The following is a 20,652-nucleotide window of genomic DNA, read 5'->3' on the forward strand; positions in this document are numbered from 1 at the left end:
AGGTTTACTTACTGTTTATCCTGTTCAGTTTTTAACCTCTCACCTACTCTGAGATCATTTCTAGAATACTATTTAAAGAATGGGATGTGTTATGTGCAGGGGCTTTTATTATCAGTTGTATGTAAAAAGAGTATGTGGTGATCTAATAAACCTAAATTTGCCAGGCTTAGAATTGAAAATGAACAATTTGTAATCATGACAGTGATGCTGCTTTAAACCATGCAGGATCAATTTATTGACATTTTCAATTAAATTCATTTTATGATTAGTTTGAAATGTTTCTTCATGTTTGTTACAGTGACAACTTTAAGAGGGAATTTCATAAGAGCAGGCTTGACATTTTCACAATGCAGGTATGGATAACAGTAAACACTTAGATGGATGAATTTTACAGCCACGACAGCAGCTAGACCAAGGTAATGGACTAACTGGACAGAATGACTGACAGCTGTTGAGACACAGACACACTTGACTGTACATGAGCAGTCACATCTGATTAAATTCTTGCTTGTATGATATAGGCTACTGCCAGACAACCATCAACTATATCCAGTTCTTTCTTAGGAAGCAGTGAAATCACTCGTTTTCTTTTTAACGATTGAAAAAGACTAACCAAGTCAAACAACATGGACATGAACATGGTTTGTTTTACCATTAAACATTTTTCTAAGTGAAATTCACCTTCAAAGGTTCAGATAAGAGGGAAAAATGTATTATTACCCAGTATGAGCATTAAATACTTACAGAGAATGTAATAAATTCATCTTAGGGAAATTTTGTTTAATAAGTAGTATCCTTTGAGGCCAATGTTTCTTCATAAACCAAAACCAGAGTTTGGCATTAGAGTAACACAATATACAATATAATTTGAATATACTGTTACATTTATTAAAGACAAAGATCAATTTGAAATTTGTTCCAATCGTTTGTGAAAGTGGCAGATGCACTGTTAAGTACACCAGCACTAACAGATTGGAATAAAAAAATTAAAATAAAAAAAAAGATAGAGAGCGCCATGTGGTGGTCATGACAGGAATTATCTTACTGCTAGTCGTCTCCCCAACCCTCATCTGAGAAAATATCAGCCTGTCGTTGTTTGAAATTGTTTTTGAAGTCCTCATCAAAGTGCTCCAGATCATCTTCTTTGAAAATACCCTAGTAAATAAGGAAAATAAGAAAAACAGCTGTGTGATGACAAACACGTCCTCTAAATAATGAATCTGAGCATGCGAGATGGCTACCGAACCACAAATATCCGTGTCCTATGGTGTGGTGTTCTCACCTTTGGTAGGTATCCCAGCAGTTTTGTCGCATGCTGTTTTAGGAGCCTCTGTCTCTCCTCTTCGATGATCTTCCGACGCTGAGTCTCTCTCTCCTGCTCCATTGCTCGCTCCTCTTCCTCCCTCTCCTGTTGAATATTAAGATTCATTCATTCCACATTATCGGCAGTTATTGGTATAGTCTGACTCGGAAGGAACTAACGAGTGAGCTGCACATTTGCAGGTTGATTTGTGGGTTTGGGTCTTACTTGTTCAGCCAGATACTGCTGTCTCCTGTCTTCCAGCAGCTTCTCCACAGCCCGTTTGTGTTCCAACTGTTTCATACGACGCTTCTGGGCATTCATCTGCTCAATTCGGTCATCCTCTGCAAACTTGGCCATCATTATCTGTCTGAAGGCCTCCTCTTCCTCTTTCTCGGCTTGTATACGCAACTGCTTGAAAGCCATCATCTCCCGGCGCGTCTGCTGCAGCTCCAACCGCTGCCGGATCCTCTTCTCCATCTCTTCCTGTGAGTGACATGATGGTAAAGAGATGGTAAACGTTTTATATGGTGCTAGTGAATCTACAAATAATTACAATAAAATACATCTTCTCATAATTACACTGTAACATGGACAACTTAAAATAGTGTAACCCAAAAATAAGATTCATTATTGATTGAGGAAATCTTGAAGGCCCTAAAAGGGTTATTTGAAATATGAATTGGACATTTCATTGACAGGAATCATGAGATTGACCTTTGTCATCTTTGTAAAATGTTTAAAGTGCATCCAGTAAAGTGTGATGTGGTAAGACCGTTCTCACAATTTCTTGTTGTCTTGCAGCCTCAGCCTGCTCTTCCAAGTAGAGTTCCTCACGGACGCGCTCCATCTTCTCACGCTGTCTGTTCTCCATCTCGATCTGCTCAGAGAGCTATAAACCAGCAGGAAAAAAAGAACACATTAACATTTGAATCTTGATTGCTCGCCTGTACTTGATGACCCAGAGGGTGAGCTTTCATGTACCATTTTGTGCAGGGTTTCTTTCTCCTGCTCTCGCTCTCTAACTTTGGCCATCCTGTCCTCCTCTTTCCTTTGCTGGTATTGGGCAAACTCAATGATGCGCCTGTTCTCTGCTTCCACTTTTTCTCGCTCCATACATCTCCACTCTGCTTGCTGCTTTTTAAAATCTTCAATGTATCTCTGAGTGGTCGTCACCTTCTCGAGTCGTAACTGAAGCTCCCTGTAAATTAAGCTTGTCAGTTTCAAACCGTCCTAGAACCATCTGATCAACTCATCTAAAATAGATATTGTGATCTTGTCTGTTTGCTCCAGAATAATTAATAAACGTAAGAAAAAGGAACACACTCACATCTGGTCCTCCTCATAGATCTTTCGCACTATTTCGTCCACCATGAGTTTTTCTTTAAGAAACTCATCATAGGCTTCCTGCCTCTTGCGCTCCTTCTCCTCAAGCTGCTGCTCAAGGTCTTGCTGGTAGCGCACCACCTCTTCATACTTCTTCTGCTCCAGCTTCTCCTTTTCCATCTCTGCACGCTCATGCTCGCCCTTCATCTTATGGGCAACAGCAGCCTCTTGTCGCTGGTAATATGTTAAATCACAATAAGCAAAACCACAAAATAGATGGCCAAATGTAAGACACTACTTTGGAGTTCACACTCACCATTGTCTCATATCGCATGGCCTCCTTTTCTGCCATCTGTGCTGCCCGTTCTCTGTTCAGGTAAGCAGATTTGAGCTTCAACTCTAGCTCTCGAAGCTCAACACTGCCAATAAAACACAAAGTTTAATAAATGGTAAAGCTATAAAAAAAAAAAAAATGTATACAGCGCTACACAGAGTGCCATTACACTCTGGTCTGTTACCTGTTCTCTTTAATGTACTGTCTCATCTTCTCATCTCGAAGTTTCTCATTATTAATTCTCGCCAGCTCCTTGGCCATCCTCTCTTCCTGTTCAAGCTGCCTCTCTCTGAACTGTCTGTCCTCTTCTGCCTAAAAACATACATTTTGCAGGAGTCATATAAGTGTTAGATTTTGATTTTATACATTCACATTTAATTGTAATATTAAATATATGTTAAATGTGTTAATTCAGAATATATTGTGGTGATCTATGTATGTTTTAAAATGCCTCAGGAAGGAAGACTGCAGTGCCATAGGGCACAGCTAATGGGGATCCAAACAAATAAACAAAAACGACACCACGCATCTCTGCATATAGCTGACGTATTTTATAAAACCAACCTTGAGAAATGATTCATTGACTTGTTTGCCATACTCTTCAGCTTGCACCTTGCGCAGGAAGCGCTTTCTCTCGACTCTTTCTTCGCACTGGAGGTTGGCTTGCAGCTGCCGCTCTTTGGCGATGCTTTTGGTCTGATCTTCACGCATTTCCTCCTGTTTGCGGTGATCCAGGATCATCTTCTGATGGTGGTTGTGAGAGATGTTGCGACGCTGGCTCATGAAAGACTGCAAAGACACGGTCACTTATAAGTTCTACAACACAACCTCGCTAATTAATGACTAAAATCGCGTCTTACATGTCATCTTTATTCGCGCGTCGTCATCTGTATACAACGATTAGTTTGTTCAAACAGACTGTTTATGGCTTTTTAACTATTAAAATCTACGTCATATTTACCATTCCTCAGTTGTGCTCGACAGCTCCGTCGATTTTGCTTTTGAAATGCTTTTGTTTCTATCCAGACAAAGTAGGAAACTCCACGCTTATTTGTTTGTGAGTCGTTGTCCTAGAAACGCCGGGCTTTCAGACCTGGGAATAAAGACGAATTGTATTGGCCAGCGCAACTCTTGCAGAGCCAATAAAGCGCAACAGGTTCCGGAAGTAAACATTCCATTTATTTTGTCAAAGGATACATTTATGTTGAAGGATTCCTTAAAAACACTTATCTATATAGAGAACTAAAAACTGTGTAAAATAAATAAATAAATATGCGCTCATCCATTTAATGGCAGTGAATAGTGACCAGCATCAAGCTTTGTTAAAAAAGACGCAAACATATCACAGAATGATCCCATGACACGTGTTCTTCTGGGTGCATATTTTTAGTGAAAACCGTAATTGAATGTATTGTTTAACGAAATTCTTGACCACCTTGGCCATTGGGCTTCTCTGCACGCCTGCACAATGTTCGTCAAGGCTCTATTAGGGCCGCAGTTCACTCCCTCTTTGCCAGAAAAAGCACACAAGTTGTAAGTACAAACTAGTTGTTAACGCATTAGCTAACCAGAGTCTCACAAATGTGCATGTCGTGCAGCTGTGCAGAGAAGACCAACAGAAAAGGTCAAACATTTTGTTGAATACTACATGACATTTTTGTTTGTTTTTCACTAAACCCTATGGCCTACCCCCAGAACAGTTGTAATACGCCATGTGTTGCATGGGATCATCATTCTGTGATGCTTTTGCATCTTTTTTTACAAAGCTTGATGCTGGTCACTATTCGCTGCTATAATGAACGAGGGCGAGCATTTTTAAACAATTATCCTTTTGTGGTCCATAAAAGAAGAAGGGCATACGGCATTAGAACAACACCAGGGTGAGTAAATGATGACTTAATTTTCATTTTATGGTGAACTATCCCTTTGTAGTTACCATGAAATCATTATTGATTTTTATTTTTTACAGAAAATTTTCAGTATTTAATATAAAAGATTTATTTGTGCACATCATAATCCTTTTTTTCACATCATGTTTTCTTGTAATCTTTAGAGGGCGGGACAACCTGTCACTCACATGAGATCACAGCAGTGGCAAACTATGATAGACAAAAATCACATCCCGCCCTACATGTTTTCTTGTTCGAGAAGCTGTTTCTCTCATATGTAAGTCACAATAGGAAAGAAAAGAGGTGTGTTCCAGAGATTGTTTTATTATTGGAAGATGAGAGGGTCTCTAGGCTCTTGGAAAAAGCAAAACGGCTAACTTGGATCACTTGAGGCACCTCATCATAATGGCAGTGACATCAGTGGCCAGCATTCAGAGTTTTAAGACAATAAGTTACAGTTTACGTTGTACACAGTTTCTTGTGGATTAGCTTGTGTGTCTTGTGAATAATGTTATATATTTGGTGTTATATAGCTGAACATACAGTAGTGTTAGGGGTTAACAGTTTAGGACCCAATAACCAGATGTTTGAAAGAAGACCCGGAGTCAGAATTATAATAAATTGAAGAAAAGTTTTACTGAAGATAGTTTGCAGTTTCATCAGCAGAAGTCAGCTTCAAGACTCACACAGGAGTTCGTAGGCCGCCCCGCTTACAGTTACAAAGATCACAGCAGTTATACCATTTCCAAGGTCTAAGCTACGTCATTGCTTACAGGCTGAATGATTCTGATTGGCTAAGAAATCGATCAACAGTAATTTTCCACACATATACAGATAGACTGAAGCATATCTCCATAGATTATGCAGCTGACACTCGGACCCTGAAGTCAGGCACGCCGTGACCTTCCAGTTCTCAGGTTTGCATTGCTGGGCGCCAGCCTGTCCCGAACAACTCAGTCAATCTCCAATAATGCCAGTTCCTTAACCTGTAACCAAGAGGACTAACATACACACCGACACGGTTCCAAGGTTGGAAAGTTCTTTCTCTCAAGGATAGGAAACTTTAGTCTAAATGGAAAATATAGGCTTTAACTGAGAAATGGTCCCTTAAACTATAGACTTCAATGACCCCTATTTGTTTTAACACGTTGAAGACCTTTCTCAAACTCAAACACAAAACCAGTCCCTATTTCATTTCTGGAAGCTGGGATAAATAAGCAAGCACTGTTACTGCATTCAGATGTCAAATACAGACATTAAAGAATACATGAAAAGATCATTCCAGTAATCACACTGGTTACTTCTATAACAAAGTAAAATCTCCAGAGAAGTCATTCAACTCATTTGATATTTAGAAGGAAAAATGTTGATTAATACCTTAATTATAATCACTCATTACATATACATTGAAGCAGCAGTGGATTCCAATCCACCCCCTTCAGTAGAACTGCAATTTTTGTGGAATGTGACTTACTGAGCAGTTAAAAAGGTTCAAATTACTGGTCACTACAGTGCGCATAAAACCACATTTAAGATTAGATTTAAATCTATTCATAAAAAAACAGCTTTATTGGACATACACAGCAGTGACACCAATCACTAAAAATGTGTAGTTTAATTGTTGAAATCTGGAAGCCACAGAGAGACCACATAATTATTGTATTTATTTTTCATTAAACAACAATCTAATACAATTGTTACATGTATGATCTGTGTTTCCCCCCTTCATTGTGTTTTTGGTTCAGTCCTGTGACCTAGTGTTCAATGATTGTTCTAATTAGTCATGTCTATCACCTGTGCATTGCCAATCACCTCATTAGTTATCTTGTTATTGCCTGTGTATTTTATACCTTGTGTTCTCCTTCAGTCTGGGTCCGTTATCGTCAATGTAAGCGTGAGTGTTTGGTGATTAAATGTTATTTATACGTATTCCTCGTCTCCATGAGCTTTGTCCGGCACGATTTTCTGTTTGTTCATTAAAATTCATTATCAGCATCATAGTGCATGGCAGTCATAGTCATTCAAATATTTTTAAAATTGAAAGAAAGAAAGAAAGAGATACTTTATAAATCCCCAATGTGGAAATTGTCATGCATAAGCAGCCAGACTTCTCAGGACAATACACTATTATACAAAAATACAAACATATTATACACTAAGTAAAGATTATACAGAATAAACACCAAAAAAACAACAGTAAATATGTATACAATATTTAACTACACAGAGTATACAAAAATGCACAGGATATAGGATATATGTATAGCCTACAGTTACAATTACAAGAGAGGCTGCATATACGAAGTCTGCATTTCCCCTGTTATGCAAATGAATGTGACCCACTAGTCCACCAAAAGATTAATAATGCCTCTGCTTTTTTTTTAAGAGATGTATTCTACAATTTTATTACAGAAGGTACAAATTACCTTCTATATCGCTCACTGTTACACCAGGGCAAAATCACTCCTGCTAAAATTTGTCCTCAAACCAACATGAGGGGGGTGAAAGATGCTATTCATGATAATCACATGTTTGAAAGAAACCATCGATATTGTATATTTTCTTTGGACAATATATCACTCAATATTACACAACACCTATTATGAAGTACTAGCCTACATGATAATGCTGTAAATGAGTCCTACCTGTCGAGATACCATAACGCTCTGCCTCCTCTTAAAAAATAACATTATTATAAAGGTAAAATCTACATAAAAAAAAGTATTGTTTAGTGTAAAACATGCTAAAGATTAGCAAACAGGCTGTCAATTAAATAAAAGCTGCTTATTCAGCGTAGTGAAGCCTCTCTTCCATTGATATTCAACAACAACAAAAAAACAAAAAATCCTCTTGTCTCCGTCCCTGCGTACTGACAAAGCTGGAGAGCTTTTCTGGCTAAAGGTTGCAGGCTTGCCTTCCAGTGGCTTTGGTGTGTTCGACTTGAAGCGGCCATGTGCAGATCGATCGGTGCATGACAAGACTTTCCCGCGAGAGCGATTAGAGAGCAGACAGCTCTGAATGCTTTCGAAGCGCTTTGATGTCATACACCAATCGGTCTGCGCAGAGCCACTTCAAGTCAAACACACCTAGACCATTGCAAACATGATTGGAACCGCAGAAGCTATTTTACAACCCAGGTTAAGGACAATGATACACGGGCATGCCAATAAAATATGTTTATCTAATCTGAACTGATAACCTGTTACCCTTTGTCATTGAATCCTGGATACTTTGAAACTCTAGCACTTGTGGCATGTTCCTAATAATATATTCAGATGGAACACTGGACCTCCGACCACTGGCCTCCGTCCCGTAACACCACACTGAAAATCACTTGGGAGAAAAAGCCTCTACGGAGGAAACCTTTTCAATTTTCAATTTATTGGTTTATTGTTCAGCAACATCTACAGGTTGTCCCTTGATAAAAATAGGTTGAATGGATTCCTGAAAAAATTATATCTCTTCCTTGTTGTATTTGCCAGTAAAGGAAGTCTTTGTCATTCTTTGATAAGAAAAGGATATAAATTAACATTTTTCCTCAAGCCACTTTAGACACCAAGAACAAAAGCTATTACCTTACTACTGGCTCATGGAAATGGTAAGTTAATGTGCTGTCTTTTTCAGATAATACAAACAAATGACAGAGTATACGATTTGATAACTTATTGAATGTAATGAATTGATTGAAGAAAAATGTGCTGAATGTGTGAAACCGATTTGTCAACATCAGTTTGCTTTTAGTAAACATTCACACAAAAACATGGAACCAATTCACAATTTCAGGTTTGCACATTTTCAGAGTGTGGTTTTAATTTGAATTCTGAAGAACCTTTCTCCTTTTGTTTGCAGACTGTCTTTCTTATAAAAATGTTTTTAGGGATCCTTCTCAGTCTCCCACTGAGTTTATGGTTCTGTGACGCTAAATCAAGTAAGTGTAATTATCTGATTTGATTGAAATTCATTTCTATTAAGAACGTCATCATCATTTTTTTTATCACAATATATGTGACACATTTTCTGACTCACTTTTTGACTTGCATTACAGCAAAACCAGCGTTTACTCTTTTTTTATGTTCTTTCTACAGTGGGAGCTATGTATGTAATACAAGAAACAGAAGCACCATGTATTAATATCAGTGATACCAAAAGCAATCATGAGCTTGAAAAACTTCTCGACAGAATTAAATACGTTGCTCGAAGCTGCAAAGAAATTCTTGACAAATATCAAGTTTATGAGGGTATGGTCTTTTTATATTTAAATTTTTGTTATCTTAAGGAATAACTCAATTTAGGTGACTCAGCAATGCTTCTGTTCACTCAGATGGCCTGTACTATCTGATCTCATCAAGAGGGGTCCTTTACCAGACGTTCTGTGATATGACCACTGCGGGCGGCGGATGGACGCTGGTGGCCAGTGTTCATGAAAACAACATGTATGGAAAGTGTACTGTTGGTGATCGCTGGTCGAGTGAGCAGGGCAGCAACGCAAACCGGCCTGATGGTGAAGGGACATGGGCGAACAGAGTCACGTTTGGAACCGCAGAGGCCGCTACAAGTGATGATTATAAGGTACTTTTTTATTATATCAATGGTTTTACAACCCTGGTTTAAGGGAAGCAATATAAAGGACACAAAGATGTTTATCCAGAATCTGACACAGTCTGTGTCCTTTCTGTCACTAAAAAGACAATCAATATTAAGTAATATTGAGAGATATTATCAATTTGACTGCACTGACACTATCGAATGAAAGCAAAACTTGAACTGAATATGAGCTGGATAATGATGATTATATTGTCTTTTCTGTATCTGCTTTATTGCTGTGGGTGGTGATTTCATAGCTGACAAACTTTGCAAAATCGCCACTGTTACTGATCTGATTAAATCAACATTAAACTAAGTTGAGCTGGAAAATGCATACTATTGTCTTCCGTAGAGCTGCTTTATAGCTGAATCAAATTTGTTTCATAACTGATGAACTTTGCAACATTCACACTTCAGCTGTATTGAATCAACATAAATTGAGCTGAATAATTACTTTATTGCAGAGCTGCATTATTGCTGAAACCAAAGTCGTTTCATTAATTCAGTTTTGCAACATTATCATTATGAAACTATCTACATTTTATAAAGCACTATATAAATAAATATGACTTGATTTGACAGAATCCTGGATACTTTGACATTGCGGCACAGGATGTGTCTGTGTGGCATGTTCCTAATAATATGGCGTTTGAACACTGGACCACAGCCTCCATCCTGAGATACCACACCGAAAATCGCTTCTTAACTCTACATGGAGGAAACCTTTTCAGTTTATTTAAGGTCAGATAAACTTTAACGCAAGTTTTGAGTTTGAAACATTCCCAGAAATATAGGTGGCCAAACTTTTATTTTAATTTTCCCAGAAATTTCCTGTGAGGTTTGGAGTCGGGACATGCAACATTGATAATGGACCTGCTATTCCAATAGCGTATGATACTGGAAGTAAGGATTCTACCAAAAAACTGTATGGACCCAATTCAAGAGGTACAGAAATACCTCTTGAGCCAATTTATTTATTTATTTTTTGGATATTTTAAAGAAAGTATAGCCACATAGACTGATTGTCATTAAATCTGTGTATTAATCAGTGATATGTGTATTATTTTTGCAAAGCATCATCAATGTTGAGATCCAATCACTTTAATGAATGAAAGCCATGTCGTGTGTGCATGGACCTTTCATGACAGATCATCAATTATATATTCTGTGCTTTTTTTCAGGAATATTTGAACCTGGATTCATCACATTCAGAGTCTTCAATACTGAAAAGGCAGCCATGGCTATTTGTTCGGGCGTTAAACCAACCGGCTGTCACACTGAACATGTGAGTTTAACAAATATTATGGATTATTTACAACAGTGTTTATGAACAGCATTTGATCACCACAGGCAATTATTCATGCTTCATTGTATAAATGAAGAGGAAATCCATTTATAGTACCGTAATAACAGAAAAAAATGAACTGCACCAATGTTAATTAATGCACTCATATTTTTGCAGTTTTGTATTGGTGGCGGTGGACACTTTCCTGAGGGGGTCCCTAGACAGTGTGGAGACTTTACGAGTTTCGACTGGGATGGCTATGGCACTAATACAGGATGGAGTGCTTCCAGAGAGATAACTGAAGCAGCTGTACTTCTTTTTTATCGCTGACACTCTGAAACTAAAATTACCTGCTACTTTTTCTTCTCTCTTGAGATATATCACATTAATTAACATCTGATTGTTACATGGACAATTATTTATTTAAAGATATTTACTTAATCTAAGAATAAACATAATCTAAGAATAAGTTACATTTGTTCAGTGGGATTTTTAGGTAAATGTGTTTAAAAAAAAAAAATTGTCCTTTATTGAGCAGCTTCTGCTAGTTTTTAAATCCATAGCCAGTATTGTATACTTTAAAATGTGTTTTTTATTGTTTATTATAACTGTTCAAAAATGGAAACAAAAAATAAATCCAGTGGATTTCCACTAACTGAAACATTTACAAAACATTCACATTTGTACACACACACACACACACACACACACACACACACACACACACACAAAACGTAGCAATTACTGTAAGATCTATTGAAACATTCTTCATCTCTTGTCACACTCTATTTTCTAAATTCTTTGTTTAGATATTTATTTTATTATTTTGGACAATAGAAGAAGGGTAAAAATGGCAGTTTACAAAATATTAAACACTTTACTGACAAAATAAAATATATATTACTATTGTGTAAGTAATATTTCAAAATATAATAATTAATTCAAACACATTACTAAACACACACACACACACACACACAGATTAGGTTTAAACGGGCACGCGCATTCTCTGAGTTGCCCAGAAGCTTGAAGTCTCTCAGCAGTGATCGAATTCTTGAACTATACAAATGAAATTTAAGAAAATAAATGAACTAAGCAGATGATCCCTGTCTATTTAATCTATTTATGGTTTCAAAATAAACTTAAAAGTGAAAGTAAGAGTGAAAGCTGAGTGTTCATGAATGCCATCAGAATGACAAGTTCTTATGTCATTGTTCACAAACAAGATAGTCAAAATGCTTAACCAAGTTGTTATCAATATAACAGTGTACTTTGTCAGTATTTCCAGATGTAACCCAGATATAGCAAGCAATCATTGAACCTGTAGCGTCTGGACCAATCAGACACAATTATTCATTATATTTATTGAATAATCCAGCAAACCCACTCTCCCAACAAACTATGTTCCAGAGTTCTGTGAACACTCTAAAAAAAATCTTGGCTTATTTTTTCTACCCAAATCCTGGGTTGAGCCTTTTGGGTAATTTTTTGGGGTTATTTTTTCAGTATTTGGGCAGTTTTGTATTACCCAGCTCCTGGGTCAGACGTAACAACCACGTGTTTGGGTAGTTTTCTTGTGTTACCCAGATCCTGGGTCAGACATAACAACCCGGGGATTGAGTTATTTATCGCAGACTTTTTGCGATTTCTTCAGGAGAGAGAGCAGTGCAGCTCCATCAAAACGGTGCATGTCTTCGAGTAAAATACAGGTTTGTGTAAATTTTATTTTATCTATAAATTCCTTATTGTGCTGTATATCATTTAATTTTGTGCAAAGCAACATATAGGGGTGCGATGTGAGTCACCTACACTAGTCGCCTCATTTTGATACAATTTTATGATTTTATTCAAAAATATACAGAATATAAATAGGCTACGTATGATTTTAAAATATTTTCTCAGAACTGTACACTATTTGTTTATGGCTATGTTATGGAGCCAGTCGCCGCATATTTCGGCTACAAGTGAAATGCAGGGCGGCGGACTGAAGTTATAAGTTCCCCCGATGAACATGACACAATGTGCCGGCACAAGATCCAGCGACGTTACGAAACGGGACAACAGAGACTGGTTGATTACACTTTAATTACTTATAAATGTTTAATTTTTACTTATAATATTTGTTAAACAAGCTTAAGTGTTGGCGATATTAAAAATGTCATAAAATATACTTTATATGATTGAAAATAAAGGAATATCATGCAAGCCAGTGGTTGTATCGGGTATTAAAAAAAGTTTGGAGGATTTAAATTAATCCGTAGACATTAATTCATGTATGAAGTAAAAAAAGTACAAATGAATAGTAAGAATGAATCAACTATGCTGGGTTAAATAAACAACCCAATTTGCTCTGTAAAATTAACCCTTCTGTCCTATAGGCTATTTACCCAGCCCTTGGGTTGAAAACAAATTAAACTTAGTAGCCTACACCTACACAGCGCCACCTAGTGTTCCAGAGATTTAGGGATTTTTGCAAAAACGCTTTTGAAACTTTTGAAAACATTGTCCAAATTTTGTTTTCTCTATGTCCTTTTGTTCCCTGGCTTATGCCGATTCTGAAGATATGTAATTTGTCATTTTCCATCAATGTGCCTGTCCTCCATATTGAAGTACGGAGAACTACTCCTCCTACAAATTTTGTCCAAAATCTGATCCGACAATCTTTGGACCAAGCCGCACATAAATGACTGAACGGATATTTGATATTCGCTACCGTTTCAGAGAAATTCCTCTCCAAAGTTGACCGTGCCTGTGTTTGTTGTTTTATGTTAGTTAGCTTAGCATGCTAGTTGGTTAGCATGCGGACCAGTTGCCATTCGTTCTAATGTGGCTCTTCAGCTATCAAGTTAACCTTAAGCTACGTAAACATTAATTAAGCCAAGCATGCTAATCTGATTAACAGATTTTGTGTGCTCATTCTCACCCTGAAAGGCAGCCTGGTGAATGTGCATTAAAAGTATAGCGGAGGATTTTCCCGAATTTTAGAAAAGAACCGCCCTCTCCACTTTTTGAAACGCCTATTAAATGTGTGCACGAGAGAGCATGCACAAGCTAATCATAGCTTACATTAACTTTTACTAGCAGTGATTTTAAATGGATTTCTCCAAATAGCATGCCAAACTTTACCTGTCAAGTAGAAACTTCGCGACTGAGGCATCAGTGGGAAGCCCAACCTGTGTTTTGAGTGCACGCCATCGTGTGAATCGTGTGAATCGTGTGCACGAGCACGTACAACGACCTTACGTAAACATATCACCAGAATGATTGACACTTAGGAGGACCAATAGTCTTGATGATCCACCCGGAAAAAGAAAATCCTCCGCTATACCTTTAACTGAGTGGTGCAGTTTGCAAAATCACAGGCCCTGAACCTTTTAAGATGTGGGATCGAATTCCATGTGGCACATGCCTAGACCGCAAGAGGTACTGTGGCCAGAAGTGGTACAAAAGTTGTTTCTGTTCTAGACATTGTGTCTGAACTTGTTAAATTAGCATGTGGTGAATTTATATACAAAATCTTCATTTTGATTTCATCCTCACTTGTACTACTGAGTCTCTGCTGTTAACTGAAAGCATGTAATCTAAAGATTGTAGGTTCGACAACTTTATAAAAGTGTGTGTAATGTTGTCACTTTGATTCCTTTATTATCTATGTGAGTATTATACTAATCTTTCTTTCTCTTGGATTAGAAAAGTGTTTTTTATTCATTCTGTGTTTGTTCAAAAATTCTGTCATTTTTGCTTTTCTGGCTCTGCACTGCTCTTGCTGCCCCTTCGGAGCCTGGCCCCGTATCACTGCTTGCAGCTATATTTTCTGATGTTTTTGTTTTTGCTAGTAGGTCTGAATGGCCTTTCATTCCAAAACCTGTTTGCATCACAAAACCAGTGCATGGTTGGTGCATTTTTAACTCACTTTTTCTTTTAACACTATCTGTTATGTTTAGGGTAGGGTTGAGTGTAGGTGGTAGACTGCATTATTTTCAAACACGATAGAACATTAAAGGCACACTATGCAGTTTCCGTTTTTCTCAAACAGCGACCCCTAGATTCGCTGTGGAGTACTTGTATTTAACGTTACTGCCGTAAATACCTCTCACGCAGAGCCATCTCTGCACTCTTCCTACTGCGTTTTCTTCGTCGACTCTGCCATGATTCACGTCTGAAATGCATGCTAGTGTCTTCCATAGAGGCTGCTTCATATGTTGTTGATGTATGTGACGTCGTGCCGTAAAGCAAGCCGTGATTCTTGTGATATTTGTTGGGGCGCCACCTCTCAAACTTCCATTGCTGGGTTTGCCAGCGGCGTCCCCCCTCCTGCTTTGCTTTCAGGATGATTCGCCCCACTACGAGTTTGTTTACCATCGAAATTTTGAAGCTGGTATATTAAGGTACAAATCTTGCATAGTGTGCCTTTAACCTTTCATTTCTGAACTGCGCAATGCAAACTACAACATATTTTTTTACCTTCATCAGTTTCAGAGAAAATGGGACTGGAAACTTCACTTTGAAAGTGCCGCAAAATGTGCAAGAAGGAACATAATAGCTAGCATTGTTGTACCACAGATAAGCACAAGCAGGCATTTATAACTACAACTGGACTTTTGCCTCAAAACATTACACAATCAAGTTAACCTACTTACAGGTGGCCAATAACCTATATGACTTTCTTTCTGAGCACAAAATAAGATATTTTGACTGTATGAACTTTTTGTTTTAGAACAAAACATTTTAATAAAAAGATATCCGTTAAAAGTGTTATGAGCTTTCTCTCTAATAGCATCAGTGTTTACCTCAAAAGCTAGTTTATCATCAAATACAGTGCCCAAACATTTAAATTGTTCAGCAGCCTCTACAGGTCATCCCTTGATGAGAATATGTCTAATATGTAACAGATAGAACAAATTAAAATGACTGACGCTGTCTAAACTTGATAAGTTATACAGATGCCCATTTAATTTCCCACATACCCTACATACTTGAGCTAATCCTAACAACAGGACAAATGGAAGAATAAAATGTTTGTTTTGATGCATCCTGTTTAAACAGCTAGTTTGCGTCTCTGTACAGACTTCAGAAGAACCCCATCACAAGTGGATGGTTTATTTAGAATAAGGGTTGAAAATAATGATAATAATAATAATAATAATAAAAAACCAGCATATATAGTTTTGTTTTTGTGCACAAAAAATATTATTAACATTTTAAGTGAACCTCAAAGAAAATATTAAAATAATAATAAAAAAATCCATGTCATGACCCATTTAAACCCTTTTAGATTCTGATCATATACAGGCCCTAAACATGCTGTAATATCTGTAAACTTCAGTTACTCATAAATCAGCCATTGATAAGAAAAGTATATAAATGTACATCATTTCCTTATGCCATTTTAGACATCAAGAACACAAAACATTTTTTTACCACTCCCTCATTCAAATGGTAAGTTAATATGCTGTGTTGTTCAGATAATTGAACAGTAAATACAGATTATACAGTATATGGTTTGTTAATTTATTAAATATAATTAAGTGATTAAAGAAAAATGTGTGAAACAGATTTGTCATCTTTTGCTTTTAGTAAACATTCTTTACACAAAAACATGCAACCAAACACATCACAATTTCAAATGTACATGGTTTCAGGTTTTTTTTTTTCATGTAGGCTACATTCTATTTCTGCTGTTTTTGCTCTTCTGACTCTTCACTGCTGTTCCTGCCCCTTCTGAGCTTGGCCCTGTATCACTGCTTGCAGCTATATTTTCGGATGTTTTTGTTTTGGCTAGTAGAACTTCTGAATGGCCAGTAAGTAAAGTTGAGTGGCGAGTGAAAAAGTTAATTTCAAACCCTGTTTGCATCACAAAACCAGTGCATGGTTGATGCGTTTTTATCTCACTTTTTCTTTTAACACTATCTGTTATGTTTAGAGTAGGGTTGAATGTAGATGGTAGACTGCATTATTTTCAAACACAATAGAGCATTAACCTTTCTTTTCTGAACTGCGCAATGCAAATGACAACCTTAATTAAATGTCGCCACATTCACTTTCATCAGTTTCAGAGACAATGGGACTGGAAACTTCACTTTGAAAGTGCCGCAAAATGTGCAAGAAGGAACATAATAGCTAGCATTGTTGTACCACAGATAAGCACAAGCAGGCATTTATAACTACAACTGGACTTTTGCCTCAAAACATTACACAATCAAGTTAACCTAGTTATAGGTGGCCAATAAACTATATGACTTTCTTTCTGAGCACAAAAAAGATATTTTGACTGTATGAACTGTTTTTGTTTTAGAACAAAACATTTAAAAAAAAAAACATATCCATATTTTAACTTTGTAGTTAAAAGTGTTATGAGCTTTCTCTCTAATAGCATCAGTGTTTACCTCAAAAGTTAGTTTATCATCAAATACAGTGCCCAAACATTTAAATTGTTCAGCAGCCTCTACAGGTCATCCCTTGATGAGAATACGTCTAATATGTAACAGATTTACAACTGTTCAACAATTACAACAAAAATCAACAATTTATAATCACTGACGCATGTCTACACTTGATACAATATACAGATGCCCATTTAATTACCCACATACCCTACATACTTGAGCTACTCCTTACAACAGGACAAATAAAAGACTAAAATAACATTTGGTTTGATGCATCCTGTTTAAACAGCTAGTCTACATCTCTGTACAGACTTCAGAAGGACCCCAGCATCATCAAGAGGGGTCCTTTACCAGACGTTCTGTGATATGACCACTGCGGGCGGCGGATGGACGCTGGTGGCCAGTGTTCATGAAAACAACATGTATGGAAAGTGTACTGTTGGTGATCGCTGGTCGAGTGAGCAGGGCAGCAACGCAAACCGGCCTGATGGTGAAGGGACATGGGCGAACAGAGTCACGTTTGGAACCGCAGAGGCCGCTACAAGTGATGATTATAAGGTACTTTTTTTATAAGAACAATCAAAACATGCTTATCTAGAATCTGAATTGACAATCTGTTTCCTTTCTATCATAGAATCCTGGAGACTTTGACATTATGGCACATGATGTGTCTGTGTGTTCTTTTCCTAATAACATGGAGTTGGACAACTGGACCACTGCCTCCATCCTGAGATACGATACCACACTGAAAATTCATTCTTAAAGGGATGGTTCGGAGTAAAATCAACCTAGGGTCCTTTGCACCATGACATCGAGCCCTGACGTGGCGCAGAACACTTTCCACGTTAAAGACCGTTTTTATATGAACGTTTGCGTGGATTTTAGCCTGTACGAACACTCTAAGATCAAACCTGTGCGCATGAGGCCCCATTTTTATAAATGAGGCCCCAGATCACTGAATATAATGAAAGTGATGTCAAATTTGCATAAATCATTAATAATTTATTCTGTATTTCTTTTCCAGCACAATTTGAGCCTGGATTCATCACATTCAGAGCCTTCAATGAGGAAAAGGCAGCCATGGCTCTGTTTGGGTGTTAAACCCACCGTTTGTGACTTTGAACGTGTGAGTTAAAGTTATATTCTGGTTTATTTACAAAAATATTTATGAACAGCATTTGTGACAATGGAAGCTTAGGCAAGCAGACCAGAAGATTTAAAAACAGACACATGAAGTGTGTGAATTCAGTGGGGGTTTTTTTAGGTGGAACTACATTTTGAGTTAATGAAATACTTCTGGTGATGCGCTTGTTCTTGATCAACAGAGCTTAAGGATAGTTGTTAGTAATGCACTCATATTTTTGCAGTTCTGTATTGGTGGCGGTGGACACTTTCCTGAGGGGGTCCCTAGGCAGTGTGGAGACTTTACGGCTTTCGACTGGAATGGCTATGGTACTAATACAGGCACCAGTGCTTCCAAAGAGATAACCGAAGCAGCTGTACTTCTTTTTTTTATCGCTGACACTTTGAAACCAAAATCATCTGCTTCTTTTTTTTTTTTTTTGCTTCTCTCTTGAGATATATCACATTAATTAACGTCTGATTGTAACATGCACAATTATATATTTCTTTACAACATATATATTTTATATTGTTCTGTAATCTAAGGATTAGTGAAGTTTGTTCGGTGGGAATTTTAGTTATGCATATTTAGTTTATATTTAGTTTATATTATATATTTAGTTTGACTGATTAAAATTTTTCCATTTAATGAGCAGTTTCTGCTAGTTTTTAAATCCATCTCCAGTACTGTATACTTTAACACTCTCAGTGTTCATAAATTGTTATATATATATATATATATATATATATACAGTATATATTTATATATTCAAACAACAATATATATCTGTTCAAATGAAACAAATGTTTAAATAAAAGCAGTGGATTTACCCCTACTGAAACATTTTTTTATAAACTTTCATGCTTTTTCCAAATTCTTTATTTTGATATTTATTTGTATTATCTTGGACATGTGTATTTATATATATATATTCAGGGATCTCTATTCTTCTTTCTCTCTCTCTCTCTCTCTCTCTCGCTCTCTATATATATACATACATACATACATATATACATATATACACATATACATTGAAGAATAAAGATCCCTGACTAAAAAACATCTGCAAATAAGGATGTTTCATACCCCTTTAAACACTCAACAACTTTTAACGTTAGGGAATTTCATCTTTTTATCAATATTCTCAATATCTGAAATGAAAAAGTCATAAGTCTGGTGCTGGAAGCATACCCTTTCTTAAAGGCTACTTGTTGAGGTGTGAAGCATATCATGGAAACTAAACTAGGGCTGATGTCTTGCAAGAGATATATTGTAATGCCACAATTTTTATGAAAGCACACATTTGAAATTTGTTTTACAAAGATAAACTGTATATTTACAAAATTCAAGTTTGTATCACTACAATATAAAAAAAGTGCATCGATGTTGTAAAAAAAAGTCAAAGTCCACCTCTGTTATTTGAGATTGAACAATGAGCATATAGTAAAAAAAAAAGATGTATAATTATTTAGGGTATTAGAGAAGGATAGTTTATAAAAATGTAATAAAGTACATAACAGTTCATTTTTCTATTCAATAAATTACGACCACTAAAAAAAAAAAAAAAAAAAACAGAGCTACAAACTCCAGTGCCTAATATTATATTACATATAATAACAATGGCCATTACAATAAAGTGAGCCAACTTTTGCACTTTTTTCCTCCAAGATGTCCTTTTTTTTCTAGATGTCAAAGAAGAAGCACCAGAAAACATGGCTGTTTTATAGTTACAGCACTTTGAGGTTTCTCTTGTATATTCTCTTGTCTCTTGTCAGACACTGGATTTGGCCAAGGATCAAATGTATTGACTGCGATTCCAAAGACCCTGTGAAAAAAGTTATTTCCTTTGAATTCATGTCAAAAGTCAAGCTTTTCACTCGAATGCATCTTCCAAAAGTCTCTCTTTTGATATGTCTCTCAGAACAACATCCTTTAAGCGGTTGTGGACATCGTGTCATCAGAGGGGTTTGATCTGGAGCGAGAAGAGAGATGGAGACCCATCTATAGGGTCGGCTCAGTAAGCAGTGCAGGCATGATGTGGATAATTGCAGTGTTTTTCATGGTTGAACAACAGGTCGTCCAGTGCGCAGAGCATATCCCTCAGCTTTATTCATTGCCTCAAGTTCTGTTTTTCTCTCTTTCTCCCTTTCTCTCAGTTTCAGAGACGTCTAATGTTGCTGTTGGTTGGTCCCTGAGATGTAGGCCTGTCTGAACCCTCTTGAGCAGCCTGCGTTATCGCTCTTCCACCATCTTGCCATTAGCCTCATTCTCAGCTTCCTCCCGTCTTTTCTGCCTTTGGAAAAACCCCAACTAGTTGAGTGAAAAAAGAAAGAATAAAATAACAAAACAAAAAAATAAGAAAGATATTCTTATATTCAAGATTCACTAATCAAATAATTTATCCAATCTTTCTATGCATATAGTA

At 36.9% G+C, this 20,652-nt stretch overlaps 3 protein-coding genes and 1 pseudogene across 7 annotated transcripts in view; 2 read left to right on the top strand and 2 right to left on the bottom strand.

The window, feature by feature from the left end:
* Positions 1 to 192: 192 nt before the first annotated feature.
* mns1 (meiosis-specific nuclear structural 1) lies at positions 193 to 4,067 on the bottom strand. Of its 4 annotated transcripts, XM_084403340.1 has the most exons (11): positions 3,922 to 4,032; positions 3,821 to 3,847; positions 3,525 to 3,734; positions 3,145 to 3,272; positions 2,943 to 3,045; positions 2,631 to 2,860; positions 2,285 to 2,501; positions 2,085 to 2,192; positions 1,529 to 1,786; positions 1,283 to 1,408; positions 215 to 1,155 (listed from the first exon to the last, which is right to left on the bottom strand). In XM_084403340.1, exons 3-11 carry the CDS (start codon positions 3,699 to 3,701, stop codon positions 1,048 to 1,050), a joined length of 1,455 nt encoding a protein of 484 aa, XP_084259466.1. In that variant the 5' UTR covers positions 3,702 to 3,734; positions 3,821 to 3,847; positions 3,922 to 4,032; the 3' UTR covers positions 215 to 1,047. The 4 variants fall into 4 exon arrangements, with proteins under 4 accessions (XP_084259463.1, XP_084259466.1, XP_084259465.1 ...); XM_084403337.1 differs by lacking the exon at positions 3,821 to 3,847 and having other exon boundaries at positions 193 to 1,155; positions 3,525 to 3,749; positions 3,922 to 4,053; XM_084403339.1 differs by lacking the exon at positions 3,821 to 3,847 and having other exon boundaries at positions 3,922 to 4,067.
* A 4,327-nt stretch (positions 4,068 to 8,394) lies between these two features.
* Positions 8,395 to 11,384, top strand: LOC311288474 (intelectin-like). The gene is made up of 8 exons (XM_084405895.1): positions 8,395 to 8,447; positions 8,699 to 8,777; positions 8,935 to 9,087; positions 9,171 to 9,418; positions 10,016 to 10,174; positions 10,258 to 10,378; positions 10,615 to 10,718; positions 10,896 to 11,384. The coding sequence occupies exons 1-8, from the start codon at positions 8,439 to 8,441 to the stop codon at positions 11,046 to 11,048; spliced, it is 1,026 nt and encodes a 341-aa protein (XP_084262021.1). The 5' UTR covers positions 8,395 to 8,438; the 3' UTR covers positions 11,049 to 11,384.
* A 5,128-nt stretch (positions 11,385 to 16,512) lies between these two features.
* On the top strand, positions 16,513 to 18,830 carry LOC311287456 (intelectin-like; annotated as a pseudogene). The gene is made up of 5 exons (XR_014630272.1): positions 16,513 to 16,519; positions 17,394 to 17,662; positions 17,739 to 17,856; positions 18,129 to 18,230; positions 18,472 to 18,830. The product of XR_014630272.1 is annotated as an intelectin-like (transcript).
* A 360-nt stretch (positions 18,831 to 19,190) lies between these two features.
* itga11a (integrin, alpha 11a) overlaps positions 19,191 to 20,652 on the bottom strand; it is a 49,115-nt gene continuing 47,653 nt past the window's right edge. Inside the window, exon 30 of the mRNA XM_084404058.1 lies at positions 19,191 to 20,537. Within this exon, the coding sequence (XP_084260184.1) occupies positions 20,460 to 20,537 (78 nt within the window). The 3' untranslated portion in view covers positions 19,191 to 20,459. The remainder of the gene's footprint in view (positions 20,538 to 20,652) is intronic.

Source organism: Rutilus rutilus (genome assembly GCF_951802725.1).
Source record: "Rutilus rutilus genome assembly, chromosome: 3".
Lineage (NCBI taxonomy): Eukaryota > Metazoa > Chordata > Actinopteri > Cypriniformes > Leuciscidae > Rutilus > Rutilus rutilus.

Excerpts from the sequence above, each read along its gene's own strand:
- mns1 (XM_084403337.1), bottom strand. Across the intron at positions 2,502-2,630 it reads ATCTATGAGGAGGACCAGAT|GGAGCTTCAGTTACGACTCG; the intron begins GTGAGTGTGTTC and ends CTTAATTTACAG. Across the intron at positions 1,409-1,528 it reads AGCAGTATCTGGCTGAACAA|GAGAGGGAGGAAGAGGAGCG; the intron begins GTAAGACCCAAA and ends AATATTCAACAG.
- LOC311288474 (XM_084405895.1), top strand. Across the intron at positions 9,088-9,170 it reads CAAATATCAAGTTTATGAGG|ATGGCCTGTACTATCTGATC; the intron begins GTATGGTCTTTT and ends CTGTTCACTCAG. Across the intron at positions 10,719-10,895 it reads CCGGCTGTCACACTGAACAT|TTTTGTATTGGTGGCGGTGG; the intron begins GTGAGTTTAACA and ends ATATTTTTGCAG.